Below are 15677 nucleotides of genomic sequence, written 5' to 3'. Positions count from 1 at the left end.
TAAGAACTCATAAAGAACCAATTGTCGCACAATAGAGCTGACATAATTGCTTAATTTATTTATTTATTTATTTTTTTATTTAAAAAGGAAGCTTTTCATTAAAAATATAACAGGATCACAAAGTCTGTTGAGTAATTGCGTTGCCTGTGTTGAATACCAGAAAGGATGTTTACCACACCTACATTGATGGAAGAAGAATCTAAACCCAGACCCCAGAATTATGATGACTATATTCAAGCTGAAATACCAAGTAGAGTCGAAGATCCAGAAGGACATGCATTGGTGTTAACGCATATGATACATGCACCAAACTGCAATGGTACATCTTTCTGTTCTGGAAAAATGGGAGTTTTTCAAAGAGGTACCCAAAGCCAAATAGTGACCAAACAAGATGTGGACATGATTCATACTCTATTTATAGGCGAAGGTCGCCAGAAATGAGAGGTAATCAAGCCTACAAGGAAGGTATAAACCAAACTATAACTTCAGAGTGGGTTGTACCTTACAACATGACACTACTGAAGTTATTTAATTGTCACATTAATGTAGAAATATACACTTCTGTTAAATCCATTAAATATGTAATTAAGTATACATTAAAGGTAAGCAATCAGGCAGTTTTCGGTGTAAACGAAGATGATGAAATTAAGCAAAACTTGACAGAAAGATATGTTGGATCATCAGAAGCAGTTGTGATGATACTTGGATTTCCAATTGATGTTAAAAAAACCTGCAGGTGTTTGTTTTCAGATCCATCTCCTTGATCAACATATGATCTGTATTCAAAGGAAAAGCGACAAACAGCTTAATGAAAACGCTCTTTGCACAACTCTAACAGAGTTTTACAATATTTGCCAAAATAATCTATTACTCAAATGTCTCAAAATACTATGTGTGGCAAAATATGAAATGGCAAAGAAGAAATGTGGGAAGGAGAATAGTTAATCACCCAGGAGTTTTTGAAGCAAATATTCTTGGTCGCATGTACACAGTCTCACCAAATAATGGTGAATTGTACTTTTTTATGCTTACTACTTCATCATATAAAAAGATCTCATTTTTTTAAATCGTGGCAAACTGTAGATCATATATTTTCATTATTTAAAACTGCTTGCATAGAAAGATGATTACTGCTTAATGACAGCCACTGGATACAAACAGTGGAGGATGCAGAGAGTATGAGAATGCCAAAAGCAATAAGAGGTTTGTTCATTATGATACTCTTAAGCACAGAATGTTCAAATCCTTCTGAGTTATGGAAAGATTTTCTGACTCTATGGATTACCACAATGCAAAGCAAAGCCAAGTCACCAATCAGAATATGTTCATCAATAAAAAATGTTGTCAATAACACGTTGAAGTACATCTGATATTATGAAGATGACCTATGGTGACTAAGTGCTGACAATAGACAAAGGGATAGTAAATGGTTTAGAATAAACAAAGAAAGAGGAATTAACAAACAATGAATCTGTAGGTATTTTTAGATCAAGACTTTAGATTCGACAATGACAATAGAAACCTACAGAATAGATAACAAAGAGAACCAACGATACTTGACAGGTGTATCAATGAGCTGCTTAGAGAGGGAAAGGCAGTTTCCGAGTAGCTGGGGTGGGGGATTTGATATCACAACGCCGGGTAATGGTTGACGACAGGTGGACAGTAGGCGGGTCGTGATTTGAATCAGACCAAGAGCCTTTGAAAAACCAGAGATAAATTAGTCAAATGACCAACGAAGACGGCCTTGACAGTAAGAAAATTGTGAACCTTAGCATGTAGAGAGTAGTTTTACACACACCTAGATTCAAACCGATATGTGTGTGAAGAATCTGCGTTTTTGTTTTTCTCCTGTTTGTTTTATTCTATTCTTTTACTTGTGGACCCACCTGCGCTCCCATCGACAGTTGCCAGTGAAAAAGATGACAATCTGGCCATAAGAAGTTGACAAAAAATCCACAGCACATACGATGTTGGGGGTCAGTGGTGTGTCTGGGCCACACGTGCTGTCACATACATACATGATAAACTTTGTGCTGCTTGCAAATCACTGCAAGACTTTTCATTGCCTTTGCCTCAGAATGTGCCTAATGCGATTCAAATGAATAGAACCATAATGGATGAGCAAAGCTAGAGTATAGCAGAGCAAATGATATGTGTAAATACACCCCAACATTTATTAAATAAGGAACAATCAAACATCTATGAATTCATATGTTGTTGTTTAGACACAGGCTCTATTTCATTGAATTTCTTGATTTCTTGATTAATTGTCATCGATGCTTCAGAATGCACAGGAAAGACCTTCTTGATAAAACTTTGTCTTGCAAAAATAAGGAGCTTGGGACAAATTGCACTAGCTGTAACATCATCAGGGATTGCCGCAACATTGATGCCCGATGGTCGAACTGCTCATTTCAGATTCAAGCTTCCTCTCAATATAGGAGAAAATGATGTTTGTAATTTTGAAAAAAAAATTAAGAAACGGCCAATTTGATAGAGGCAGCAAAAATAATTATTTTGAACGAATGTGTAATAAGAAGGTCGACTTTAAAGACAATTGACAGGACTCTAAAGATATGTGTGTAAACAGCGAAATATTCAGAGGGCTATTGACGGTGTGCAGTGGTGACGTCACGCAACTACTACCAATCATCAAGAGAAGAAATGCCAACAACGTTTACAATGCTTGCATTAAAGAGTCATTTTTGTGGCATAAATTAAAAAAAAAAAATTAATTTAAAACAAAGCATCAAAGTTCAGGATGGCAAAGTTTCTTGAAAAGATTGGCAAGGACAAAATTGAAAAGAATGAAAATGGTGAGATTGGAATGCTTGAGGATTTGATAATGCAGATAATGTTTACCAAATGCCTTGAATACATTTCTCCTTTGTTCAACCATTTAGAAAAAAGAATGCTTGCTGAAAATTGTATATTAGCACCATTTAATGATACAGTTAGCATAATAAATCATAAGTGTAGTGAAAAAAATTCCCAGACGAGTCGAAGGATATTTGTCATTTAATTCTGTTCTTAAAGGAACAGAAACTACACATTACTCAACAGAATTTCTCGATTCGATAGTTATCAGGATTACCTCCCATAAATTTGAACTCGGAAGAGGATCTCCAATCATATGTATGAGGAATATTGATCCACCATGCTTTTGTAATCGTACCAGACTTATAGAGGAGCTGTATGATAATTTGATTGTTGTTTAAGTTATTGCGTCACAGTTCCAAGAGAAATCGTTCTAATTCCAAGATTAAAAATGGAAGGAGACAATATTCCATTTGCCAGAGTTCAGTTTCTTATTAAATTAACATTTGCTATGACTATTCATAAGTCTCAAGGACAGACTTTACAGAAAGTTTTAGTTTATCTAGACAAAACTGTCTTTCAATATGGACAATTATTGCACTTAGTAGATTTGAATGAAAGATAACATAAGTGTTTTTAAATAACTCAAATCGTACAAAAAATGCTGTAAATAAAAGAGCCTCGTCTTGATAAAATTTTATCGACCCTATCATTAACATAAATTAAATATTTGACCCAATGGGTCATGGGTGTTCTAGTAGAATATAAATCTATTCATGAAAGTCACGACTCAACCCTTCTTGTTTTTAACCAGCTGTCCGACTACACCACGTTATGTGGAAGTTTTCGATTTGATTTTTAAAATAGGATTTTGAAAGTTAATTTTAAGTATAGTAGTATATTGTTATAAAACTATAATTAATTTTGTTATAATGTTTTTAATCACAATTTATAACATTTTTTGGATGTATGTAACTTCCAAATATTTTAATATATGATGCGTTGCTAAGAATCCCAATTTAAATGGCTTCATATCTGACAATTTAAATGCTTCAAAATTCCTTTCAAATTACAGTTAACTTGTTTACAAATGAATCTAAATGCATACAGATGAATTTAATTTCATAATTAAATTGTTTTAAAGAAGATTTTAAAATTTCATATATTTTTTTGTGCTATTGCATTAATAGTGTATATATATATATATATATATATATATATATATATATATATATATATATATATATATATATATATATATATATACACACAATTATAAAACTCAAATGACCTTGTAATGGGTGTTGTAACCCAACATCCGGTTTACGACTTCCGGCTGCGCATGTGTACAAAAACAAATAATCAATGCGACAATAAAACATATTGTTTTACTGCGTACATTTTCACCATCCCAGTTGTTTTTGTTTCTTTTTTTTTTTCATTTAAATTATCCAAATAAACAATTGTTAATACTTTCTGCATTTAAAAAAAAATTTTTTTTTTTACATCGTTTATTTCCGTATTACGTTTAAGTTATTTTAACGCAATTTTCTTACAAATAAATCTACTTTAACCTGTTGACAACCATAAGAGCATTTTATAACGTCGATTTACTCACAACCTTTTTTTTTTTTTTTTTTAAATTTATTCTCCATTTTTTAATACACCTTTCTTAAAAAACATTCATACATTTTCTTCTACACTAAATAACCCTGAAAATGTTTTTTTTTTAAATTGCGTTACAAATAAATACTCAACACAACAATAAAACGTATTGTTTTGCTATGTACGTTTTCAGCGTCCCAATTGTTTTTTTTTTTTGTTTTTTTTGCGTTTAAATTAAGATATATAAAAATTCGAATTTAACTTTAAGTATTATGGTAATCTGTTCAATGCACATTTACCTATAAGTATGACAAACCACTTATAATTCAATGGCTGTAAGTTTTTTTTTTTTTTTTTTTCCAAAATAAACAATTATAAACAGAACGACTCATAGAAATCTATCTATATTTTTTTTCATTTTAATATACTTTCATAGAAATGTTTCTGTTATGTCACAAAAAACTATTTTCTTTACGTCACAAGTGTCATGCTCATACATTAATTCCATAGCTAATACAACATACTGACCAAACAGGTCACGGGTAGTCTAGTATGTATATATATATATATATATATATATATATATACACACATACGAATTCAGAAACACAGGATTGAATCAGAGGCCTTTTATTCTTCAGTCTAACGCTCATCCAACTCGGCTATTTAGTGATGAGTTCTGACCCTTCTCTTTTTACACCCCAGTAATCCTCTCTTTCACCTAGAAAACCGCCTTGCTTGCTTTCAGCGAAACTTCGGAAAACACTGAGCATTCATTTATATCTAAATATACGGGGGTCGTTCCAAAAGTGAAGTCTCCTATTTTTTAACTTAAAAGCTAAAATGTTGAAAAGCTACAAAGATGGGAGTGGTACCATTAAAGCAGGCGACTGTGCTCCAGAATTTAGTTTGCTTCATAGTCACCACCATTCATAATGCACTTTTGTCAGCCTCTTTTGATGCTTTGGTCATAAACGTATGGAGTGCGCTTTGTCGCTCACATCTCTATCACCACTCTGAAATCGACGAACCCATCTCTCAACTGTGTTTACATTAATTACATCAGCTTCATAAACATTCAAAAGGCGCTGGTGAATGTTGATCGGTTCGATTTTTTTCTGCATGGAGGAACTCAATGCTGCATTTCTGTTTCTGATGCACGTCTTTGAGAAGGGTTGCTTTCTTTGAGTCTCACACTGTCAATATCTGCGACAGAGAAATGAAACTTTTACGTTATGGATGCATAAGTTTGGTCATCATAGCACTGCAATTTGCTATCCCTTCTGATTCATTTGGGCAGAATAAAAAAAAAATAGGAGGCAAAATGGAATGTCCCTCGTATTTAGAATGAGGCTTACTAATCTTATTGGCATTTTATTTTGTTTTTCTGTAATTACTAGTTGTTTTTTTAGTAGTAACCTCGACTCCAACAAATGCGATTGTACATATATACACTTTTTGTAAATAAGATGTCAAAACACCTGCGATAACGTTAGCTCCCGAACTGTCATCTATTTTTTTTTTTTTGGTTTTTTTTTACATGGAGTTCACCACTTTTCAAGGCCCAATGGCCACTCAGGGATAAGGGTTATTGTGTGTACAGTAATCAAAGGGATAGTGTAGCAATAGTATTGGAGAATTGGTAAGGTGTCATTACTTAGGGGGGGGCAGTTCATCAGGAATTTGTTTGTATTGGACTTGAAAACATCCAGGTTGAAGTTAGGAGGGAAACAGTCAAGCGGAACAGAGTTCCACAAGCGTGCAGTTCCAAGAAAGAAGCTTTGTTCATGGTATCTACGTTTTGATTTAGGCACAGATAGGGAGTGGGGAAAATTATTGATGGTGGTTTCAGCTAGTCGGGTGTTTTTTGAGAAAGATTGGCGAGGGGGGACCAGAGAATGGAGCTCAGATGAGCACCTGCCATGGAAATAACGATAGAACAATGACAGGCTCGCTACGTCTCTTCTGTGAGAAAGAGGTTGCAGGGTAGAGAAAAGGGCATCCCCCACCAAGCCACGGAGTCTATTTTGTACTCTGTCAAGGCAGGATAGGCTGTTTTTAGCAGCCCCCGCCCAGATATGGCAACAGTACTCAATCTTTGGACGTACTTGGCTCTTATATAGATAGAGAATTGCATCATTAGTGAGATATCTTCTGGAGCGGTAGAAGGATCCCACCTTTTTCCCAGCGACCTTGGCCACAGACTTGATGTATGTGTTCCATTTAAGATCAGGTGTAAAGGTCAAACCCAGGAGCTTATCAAAGCCTGGAGCCTCCCTTAGACGAGAGCCATCCATTTCAATTGATGCCAGATGGCGATCAGAACGTTTATGATGTAGAGATAGGAGCTTGGTTTTAGATGCATTAAAGGTAACCAGCCACCTCTTTCCCCACTGTACCATGCACTCAAGATCAGAGGAGAGAGAATCAGAGAGAACATCATCATTTACGGCCTTTGATGTGTTGCCATAGATGGTCGTGTCATCAGCATAGATGTCAACGAAAGATTTTAGTATGTGTTTTGGGAGATCATTGATGTAGATCAGAGAGTTGGGCCCAGTATGGACCCCTGAGGGACTCCAGCATTAATACTGTGGGTCTCTGATTTCTGCCCATCAACAACTACTCTTATGAGTCTATCTGAGAGAAATGACTTAATGATAGAGAAAACATTTCCAGTTATACCGTAGCTGGAAATCTTGTGTAGTAGGCCTTCATGCCAAACCTTATCGAAGGCCTTTGATATGTCGAGAGCAATTGCCCTAGAAATGAAGCCTTTGTCAAGAGATTCACTAATCCTATGAGATATAACCATTAGCACATCTGCTGTAGATCTAGCAGAGCGGAAACCATATTGCGTGTCACTAAGAAGGTTATTTCTGCTGAAGTGGTTGACTACTTCTCTATTTATTGTGGATTCCAGTAACTTACTCATGACGCACAGGAGACTTATTGGTCTGTACTGAGAGGGAGATGATCTATCACCTGAATTCTTAAATACAGGGCATACTGATGAGGTTTTCCAGGGTGTTGAGAAGCACTTCTCCTTAAGGCAACGCTTAAACAGTTTGGAAAGTATGGGGGCAAGTTCTGGTTGTAATTTTTTTAACACTATAATTAGAATACCGTCTGGACTAGTTGCTTTACTGGAGTCAAGGTTCTTGATTAGCTTGGCGACCTCACGCACAGATATTTGTATGTTGCATAGTGTGTTGTCTGTTATAGGAGGGAATATGGGGAGTTGATGGCCTTCGTCACACAGGGTAGAATTTGCCGCAAAGTGTTTGGCAAATAGTTTGGCCTTGTCGGATACTGTCGAAATGACCTCTGGTCCATTGATAATGGTTGGGATAGAAAGCACGTTTCTGTTCAAGATCCTATTTGCTATTTGCCAGAACTGGTGGGAATCAAGCCGCTGCTCAGCTACTTTGGACTTAACGGATTGCGCATATAGTTCTCTTACATTTTTTATTACTCTTTTACAGTGGTTGCTGGCGGTTCTGAAAGCAGCTTTGATTTCAGTGCATCTATTACGTTGGTAGCTACGGAAAAAGTGATTTCTGTGTGCGATGGCAGCAGCACATTCTGGGAAGAACCATGGCTGGCTGTTAGGTTTTTGTTGGAATTTTTTGGATGGTATGAATTGGTCTAATATAATTTTAATGCATCTAAAACCAAGCTTCTCTCTTTACATCATCAACATTCTGATCCACATCTGGCATCAATTGAAATGAATGGCTCTCGTCTTCAGGAGGCCTCAAGTTTTGACAAGCTTCTTGGCTTGACCATTACTCCTGATCTTAAATGGAACACGTACATCAAATCTGTTGCCAAGGCTGCTGGAAAAATGGTGAGATCTTTCTATTGATTCGGTAGATATCTCACTGCTGATGCAATTCTCTATCTATATAAGAGCCAACTTCGTCCAAGGATGGAGTACTGTTGCCACATATGGGCAGGAGCTGCTAGAAAAGACTTGTCCTGCCTTGATAGAGTTCAAAATAGACTTCGTAGCCTCGTAGATGTCCTTTTCTCTTCCTTGCAACCTCTATCTCACAGAAGAGATGTTGCGAGTTTGTCTCTGATGTATCGTTTTCAATCGTTTTTTGGAAAGTGTTCGACTGAGCTTCAATCTATGGTCCCCCCTCGCCAAACTTTCACAAGAAACACTCGCCTAGCTGAAAACACTATCAATAATTCCCCCCACTCTTTATCTGTGCCTGAACCTAAACGTAGATTCCATGAACAAAGCTTCTTTCTTAGAACTGCACGCCTGTGGAATTGTCTTCCGTTTTCCTGCTTTCCGGCTGACTACAATATGGTTGTCTTCAAGTCTAATGTAAATAAGTTCTTGATGAGCCGTTCCATATAAGTTATTAAATTTACCAAATTTTCATTACTAATGATTACTATATTGTCCAATTTCTAATGTACACTCTTCAACCCTTATCCTTGAGTGGCCTCTTGGCCTTGATAATGTGGTGATGCCTATGTAAAAAAAAAAAAAAAAAAAAAAAAAGTAACCATTCGGTCAGATCTGATACTATAGAGGACACATCCTTTTTAAACATGTAATGGAGAGGGAGATCAGATATGAATGTACGGAAGCTATCTCAGTCCGCCATAGAGTATCGGTATACAGTACGGTGGAGAGGTACGTCTGTAGATTTATTATATTTCATTTTTATCTTAACTGATACGACGCAATGGTCGGAGGATCCCAGAGGAGATAGAACGGAACATTAGCATAGCTCAGGGGAAGTGGATAGAAAAAGGTCTAGGAGGCTTGCAAACTGACCGGTACTATCGGACACACGGGTGGGCTCGAGGACAATCTGAGTGAGGTCATAGGTAATGGCAAAATCATGACAGAACCTCCCCTCATCATCAGTCTTATTTGAGTGGGTCAGCCATTCCACATTATGGACATTGAAGTCACCGCAAATGTGAATGTTAGCCGAGGGATGAGCAGACAGGATATGGTCAATTTTTTCTGATATACTCTTAAAGACAGTAACTCCACTGTTGCGGGGGCGATAGAGGGCAAATAGAAATGTGGTGGTGTAAGCAAGTGCAACCCGGAAACACATATAAGGTAGATTGGGGTCTTCTCTGGAGATATCCCTGCCACATGGGAAGCCATCTGTAATGTAGGCACATATTCCATGCCCATGGCGATCTTGGCGGTCAGATTTAGATGTTAGGTTAGAGTATCCTTTAATTATGAACTCATCTAGGGAGGTGGTCGGCCCTATTCCAGTTTCACTTAGAAAGAATATGTCAGGTTTCGTCTCCTGTAATTGGGTTTCAACCTCTGGAAGGTTAGAACGTAGACCCCTGATGTTGCAGAAGGAGACATGGTAGTATTTGTCTACGTAGGGGGATGGGGTTCTAGGTTTATCGTGTTTTCTTTTTTGAGATATTTCATTTTGAGGATTTTGGGGTTTGTGGAACAGGTCAGCATACTTGGTTAGAGCAGAACAGTATGGCATCGAGAGGCCCCACCAGAGACTACTGCATGGTCCAGAATCCATTCACCAAATGGAAATACAGCAGCCCCAGTACTTTGCACCTGCTGATAGGACAGCCTCCTTAGTGGTTAATCCAAGGTTCGGGTCCCTGACTATCAGGCGGTTAACATCAGCCCAGATAAAAACGTTTACCTCCAGCACCCTTACTAGTGACATGGCCACAAGGATAGACATAGACAGAAAATTTCCGCACATCTCAGACTACTGTTCACGAAGTACTACCAACCTGGGAAGCAGCTTTTTCTTCACCCTTTGTCAGAAACATCACTCATTAGAAATGAGGACTGAGGGACAAAAAAAAGGAGAAGCGAGAGTTACTGGAGCTGCCGATAACACATCCACTGCATTGTCTACTCTCCATTAAAAAAAAAAAAAAAACGGTAAGAGGGACTTATTTATATCTGCTTAGTATAAGTCCTTTGCCCATTCCCAGTTTAGAATAGAATTTGAAGATAGTCTCCCCTCCCATATTAATCTTTTTTTTTTTTGCTTTTGGTACCTCGCGATAGAACCTTTGAGATTAAACTTATAATTACGTTTCAATAATGCTACTTGTGAGGTCAGCTTATGTTTTTAGATTGGGGGGCATCTTATTTAAAGGCTAGTTTAGGATAATATCAGACGTATTTAACAAAAAAGTTTAAAACACGAGTAATAAGACATGATAGGTAATGTTGAGGAGTTTCAATTTTTAGTAAGACTGCAATAAGAGAACAAAGATAAATAAATAAAATATATATTAATACACAAAAATTGGAAAAATTAAGACAGGATACTTTTCAGCAGTTATGGATAAAGTTTTTAACTTAGCTCTGAAGGCACCGACTCTTTCTTCCGAGGTCATCTTGAAAACTTACTAGTAGCTAGCACGCTTGGGTTGTTCTGATACTTAAGGGATGTGGTGGGTGTGGGGGTTAAATGCTTTTAACTTTTTTTTTTCCATTATTTTATTTATTTTTTATTTATTTATTTTTTTTTGCTTTTGGTACCTTGCGATAGAACCTTCGAGATTAAACTTATAATTAGGTTTCAATCATGCAACTTGTGAGGTCAGCTTATGTTTTTAGATTGGGGGCATCTTATTTAAAGGCTAGTTTAGGGTAATACCAGACGATGAAATGTTACATCCCTCTGCCTGTTTTACAAGTATTTTAATGGTGGATGCTCCAATGAATTTGTACCCCTTTGACGTAAATACCAAACAAGCAGCAAAGTCCTACCCCGACACAGTAGAGATCCCCAGATGTCAGAAAGCCTTCTACTCTAATAGTTTCTTCCCTAGGATTGCTAGACTTTGGAATTCTGCCTACTTCCCTAACTGCACTGACATGCAGAATTTCAAGTGTAATGTAAACAGACATCTTGCTGCCCAACTCCCTACATAGTATCCCTGCAACTTATGTTCCTAATTGTAGCCCCCCTACATCAAAGTTTGTTTGGGGTGAAAATAGAATAAAAAAAAAAAAAAGGATTGTTTATACAGTGAATGGGGTATTGTGGTGACTGACAAAAAGGACAACATACGACACGCACCCCTTCTCACCTTGTGTCACATCTTTTATATAATTTCAATATTTTTGTAATATATTGTAAATTCTTTGGAAGATAAGTAAATTACATTGGTAACACTAAAATTAGCCAACGAATGTTTATAGGTTTGAAAGTATGAAGTGATTCTTTCTCTTTTTTTGCCTTAAAGTATGCATTTTTTTGGTGGTTGTGTAGATTAGTAATGTTTTAAACCAACGCATTTCAGGTGAAAACTGTATTACGTAAGTACGTAATACAAAAATTACGAAAAGTGATCCAGTAGAAAAAATTATTACAAGTCAAAATAGAATTTATTGAATTATCGAGTTTTATTGTGAAAGAGCTGCGCAATCACTTCAGTGTGACAAACTGATTTATCTCACTTGACTTAAATTAAAGGTCTGCCATTTTTAAACACAAAATCTCAAAACATGATTTTGGATGATTTTTTTTTTTTTTGTAAAAAATACATTCAGCGCATCTACTGGACCATTCTTTTTTTGTAATTTATGCTAATTTCGATATGACACGCAAGTATGTAATATTTTCACCTGAAATGCATTAGTTTAAAAGATTACTAATCTACACAAGCACCCATGATCAATATTTTGGGAAATCACTCCTATAATAAAAACCCAACAATAGTCTAGTTTGAAATTCGGACCCTGAAAGATGGTATAAATCTAAACTGTAAATTGAACATCTTTATCCACACGGTCACGAAACGAAAATATTTTGTTTTTACTTAAAGTGTTTGTGAGCCTCATATAGAAATCTCTGGGCATAAATCGAAAATAATTTGACTAAAATAAAGAAATAAGTTCTAAGAATAAAAAAAGATGCCAAATACATAACGATGATTTGATTTTAAAAACGACCTTAATTTAATTTTACGATTTTTTTTTTTTTCTACTGGTTGTGAAAAAGTTCAGATTAAATCATGGTGTTTGGTTGACTGGAAAGGAAGCATTAAAAATGCAGAACATTTGTTTTTAATATTATTTCTATGTAGTTTTAGTTTGAATTAAGTTTTAAGTTTCAAAACTTCTGGCATTGATAAGGACATTAGACCGAAGGTGCTGTTTCCAATCTAAATTTGTGATACACAAATCTTTACTTCTCTGTGTGTCTTTGCATGTCCGCTAAAAACTTGCCATCTACATCATACAGGTACGAATGCACCATCAATAGAAAGAACGATCTTCCGGACAAAAAATATTGAAAACTTGGAAAAAAATCATTGATTATTTTGTGTAGAAATGTTGTTTTGTTTGAAAGGGGGGATTATATAAAAATCTTGCTTTTGATGCGGTTTGCAAACCATGTATGCGTGAACCGTTATGTTCTTCCATTTTAAAAAGCTAACTTTGTGACATTATAACAACTGTCTCCTGGGCCCATTGATAACGCATTCACTTACTAACTTAAGTTATGCGAGTTCATGCCCAGCATGCAGCATTTTTTTTTTTTTTTTTTTTTTTTTTTTTTTTTTTTTTTTTTTTTTTTTGCTTACAAAATTTTGCATTCGATTTCGCTTCTGGTGGATGGCATCCCAATCCCTTTTTTTTTTTTTTTTTATCATATGTAAGCAGATTTTACGAACCCTCCCCCCCAACACACATACTCTGTCACAATTTTTTTAACATATATCTATTTTACGATCCCTATTTCATTTCAAACGCACCCCCATCATATCACAAAGCCTACTGTTGATTTTATATGCTGGGCCTTTCTGCTTGTGTGGTAATAAAACTTCTGAAATGCACTTGTGATGTTAGGCTGAATAAGGCGTTAACTTTAGTCAAAATCGCCTGTTCTTATTTTCACTGGATTTTTTTTTATTTTCCATTCTTATTGAAGACATTCCAATCTAAAATCTATCTAAAAACATTGCCAAGCGCATAAAGTGCATTTGTGTGAATTTTTTTCAAAATCGACCCAGTCATGTAGGAGTCCATAGGGAACAACATCATATCCACAAAGTTCCTTTTATCTATATATATAAAAGCGAAAATGTATGTATGTATGTATGTATGTATGTACGCTTTTCCTTGATGTCCACAAAAGGCTTCTTTCAGAGAAGCACTTGCTCGGTTCACAACTTAAAACTTTTTATATCATCTATAAATTGTAATATCTCAGAGTTACCCACGGAGCTCGCCTGTCTATTTAATTTTATTGACTTTCAAACGTTAATTATTCGACATTTTCCGCATCGGCACACGTTACATTCGGTTTCCGGTATAAAAAAAGCGAAACTTGACTCTAATCACAGGCCGAAAGCCAGTTGTCTCAAGAGAGTTAAATAACGTTTGTTCAATGTCGACTTCGTCATATCAGACTGTAGCTTTTATTTCGCTCCTCCTAATAAACAGGGAGCGGGTTTTTAAAAACAAACAAACCGATTTATTCACCTCATTCAAAACTGTCCCCGCACAAAATCATAACTGCTGAATACCTATCGCCGTCACGTCAATCAAAAACACGCACCTGTTTTTTTTTTTTTTAACACTTTACTATTTTCCAACTGCGCGTCGTGAATGCTTCGTTTTTTTTTTTCACGGGCACCTGTTTTTTTTCACATTTCACATTTTTTTCACATACCCCGAAAAACACCCGGGCAACGCCGGGTACCGCTCGCTAGTATAATAGAAATTCTGTAGTGAAAATGAGCAAAAAGACTAATTGTTTTTATTTTAATTCCATTCACTATACAATTGACAATCTTGAAAGTGCACAGTATTTTAAAAACTTTAAAAATGTTTTTGTATATAGCTTGTGCACATGGTGCTGTTATTTCTATTGTTTTAAATTCAAGTATACTTTTCTCCTTTGGTAAAAGGTAGATTTAATTTTTTCTTCTGTATATTTTTAGGGTCTTGTCTGTCTAACAGCACTCCAAGATGGCTGAGGGAGAATCCAATTTGAGTGTGCAGCTCTTTGTAGAGTTGAAAGAAAGATTTCCACAGATTTCTGAATTACGGTTACAGACAATAATAAAGCAGGTGAGAAAAATAATTAAAAAAAAAAAAAAGTTAGAATAATATTGATGCATTCTGTGATAGTTATAGGATGCATTACTGAACTTTGGTTTGATTTTAAATAAAATAACAGAGTGATCAGAAGATTTCACAATCGACAACAAGAAATATAAACTGTTCAGGGGAGATAGGAAAACTCCCTCACTTCCTTTTGTTCTCTCTCTTTCTCTACCTTCCCCTTTTTTTCTCTCATTCTCTACTTCCGCCATTTTTTCTCTTTCATTCTCTACTTCCCCCATTTTTTTCTCTTTCATTCTCTACCTCCCCCTTTTTTTCTCTTTCATTCTCTACCTCCCCCTTTTTTTCTCTTTCATTCTCTACCTCCCCCTTTTTTTCTCTACCTCCCCCTTTTTTCTCTTTCATTCTCTACGTCCCCCTTTTTTTCTCTTTCATTCTCTACGTCCTCCATTTTTTCTCTTTCATTCTCTACGTCCCCCTTTTTTCTCTTTCATTCTCTACGTCCCCCTTTTTCCTCTTTCATTCTCTACGTCCCCCTTTTTCCTCTTTCATTCTCTACGTCCTCCATTTTTTTCTCTTTCATTCTCTACGTCCTCCATTTTTTTCTCTTTCATTCTCTACGTCCTCCATTTTTTTCTCTTTTATTCTCTACGTCCTCCATTTTTTCTCTTTCATTCTCTCCGTCCCCCTTTTTTTCTCTTTCATTCTCTCCGTCCCCCTTTTTTACTTTAATTCTCTATGTCCCCCTTTTTTTCTTTCATTCTCTACGTCCCCCCTTTTTCTCTTTCATTCTCTACGTCCCCCTTTTTTTCTCTTTCATTCTCTCCGTCCCCCTTTTTTTCTCTTTCATTCTCTCCGTCCCCCTTTTTTTCTCTTTCATTCTCTCCGTTCCCCTTTTTTTCTCTTTCATTCTCTCCGTCCCCCTTTTGTCTCCTTCATTCTCTCCGCCCCCCTTTTTTTCTCTTTCATTCTCTCCGTCCCCCTTTTTTTCTCTTTCATTCTCTCCGTCCCCCTTTTTTTCTCTTTCATTCTCTCCGTCCCCCTTTTTTTCTCTTTCATTCTCTCCGTCCCCCTTTTTTTCTCTTTCATTCTCTCCGTCCCCCTTTTTTTCTCTTTCATTCTCTCCGTCCCCCTTTTTTTCTCTTTCATTCTCTCCGTTCCCCTTTTTTTCTCTTTCATTCTCTCCGTCCCC

At 36.2% G+C, this 15677-nt stretch overlaps 1 protein-coding gene across 2 annotated transcripts in view; it reads left to right on the top strand.

The window, feature by feature from the left end:
* LOC145285876 (uncharacterized) overlaps positions 1-15677 on the top strand; it is a 221672-nt gene that overhangs the window by 102779 nt on the left and 103216 nt on the right. For both annotated transcript variants that reach the window (XM_080134324.1, XM_080134325.1), the window contains one exon: positions 14362-14491. In XM_080134324.1, coding sequence (XP_079990450.1) covers positions 14390-14491 — 102 coding nt within the window. In that variant the 5' untranslated portion in view covers positions 14362-14389. The remainder of the gene's footprint in view (positions 1-14361; positions 14492-15677) is intronic.

This window comes from Euprymna scolopes, chromosome 10, assembly GCF_053919585.1.
Source record: "Euprymna scolopes isolate OS-2025 chromosome 10, ASM5391958v1, whole genome shotgun sequence".
Taxonomy (NCBI): Eukaryota; Metazoa; Mollusca; class Cephalopoda; order Sepiida; family Sepiolidae; genus Euprymna; species Euprymna scolopes.
The sequence above is the reverse complement of the archived record's forward strand: the minus strand, read 5'-3'. Positions and strand labels throughout refer to the sequence as shown.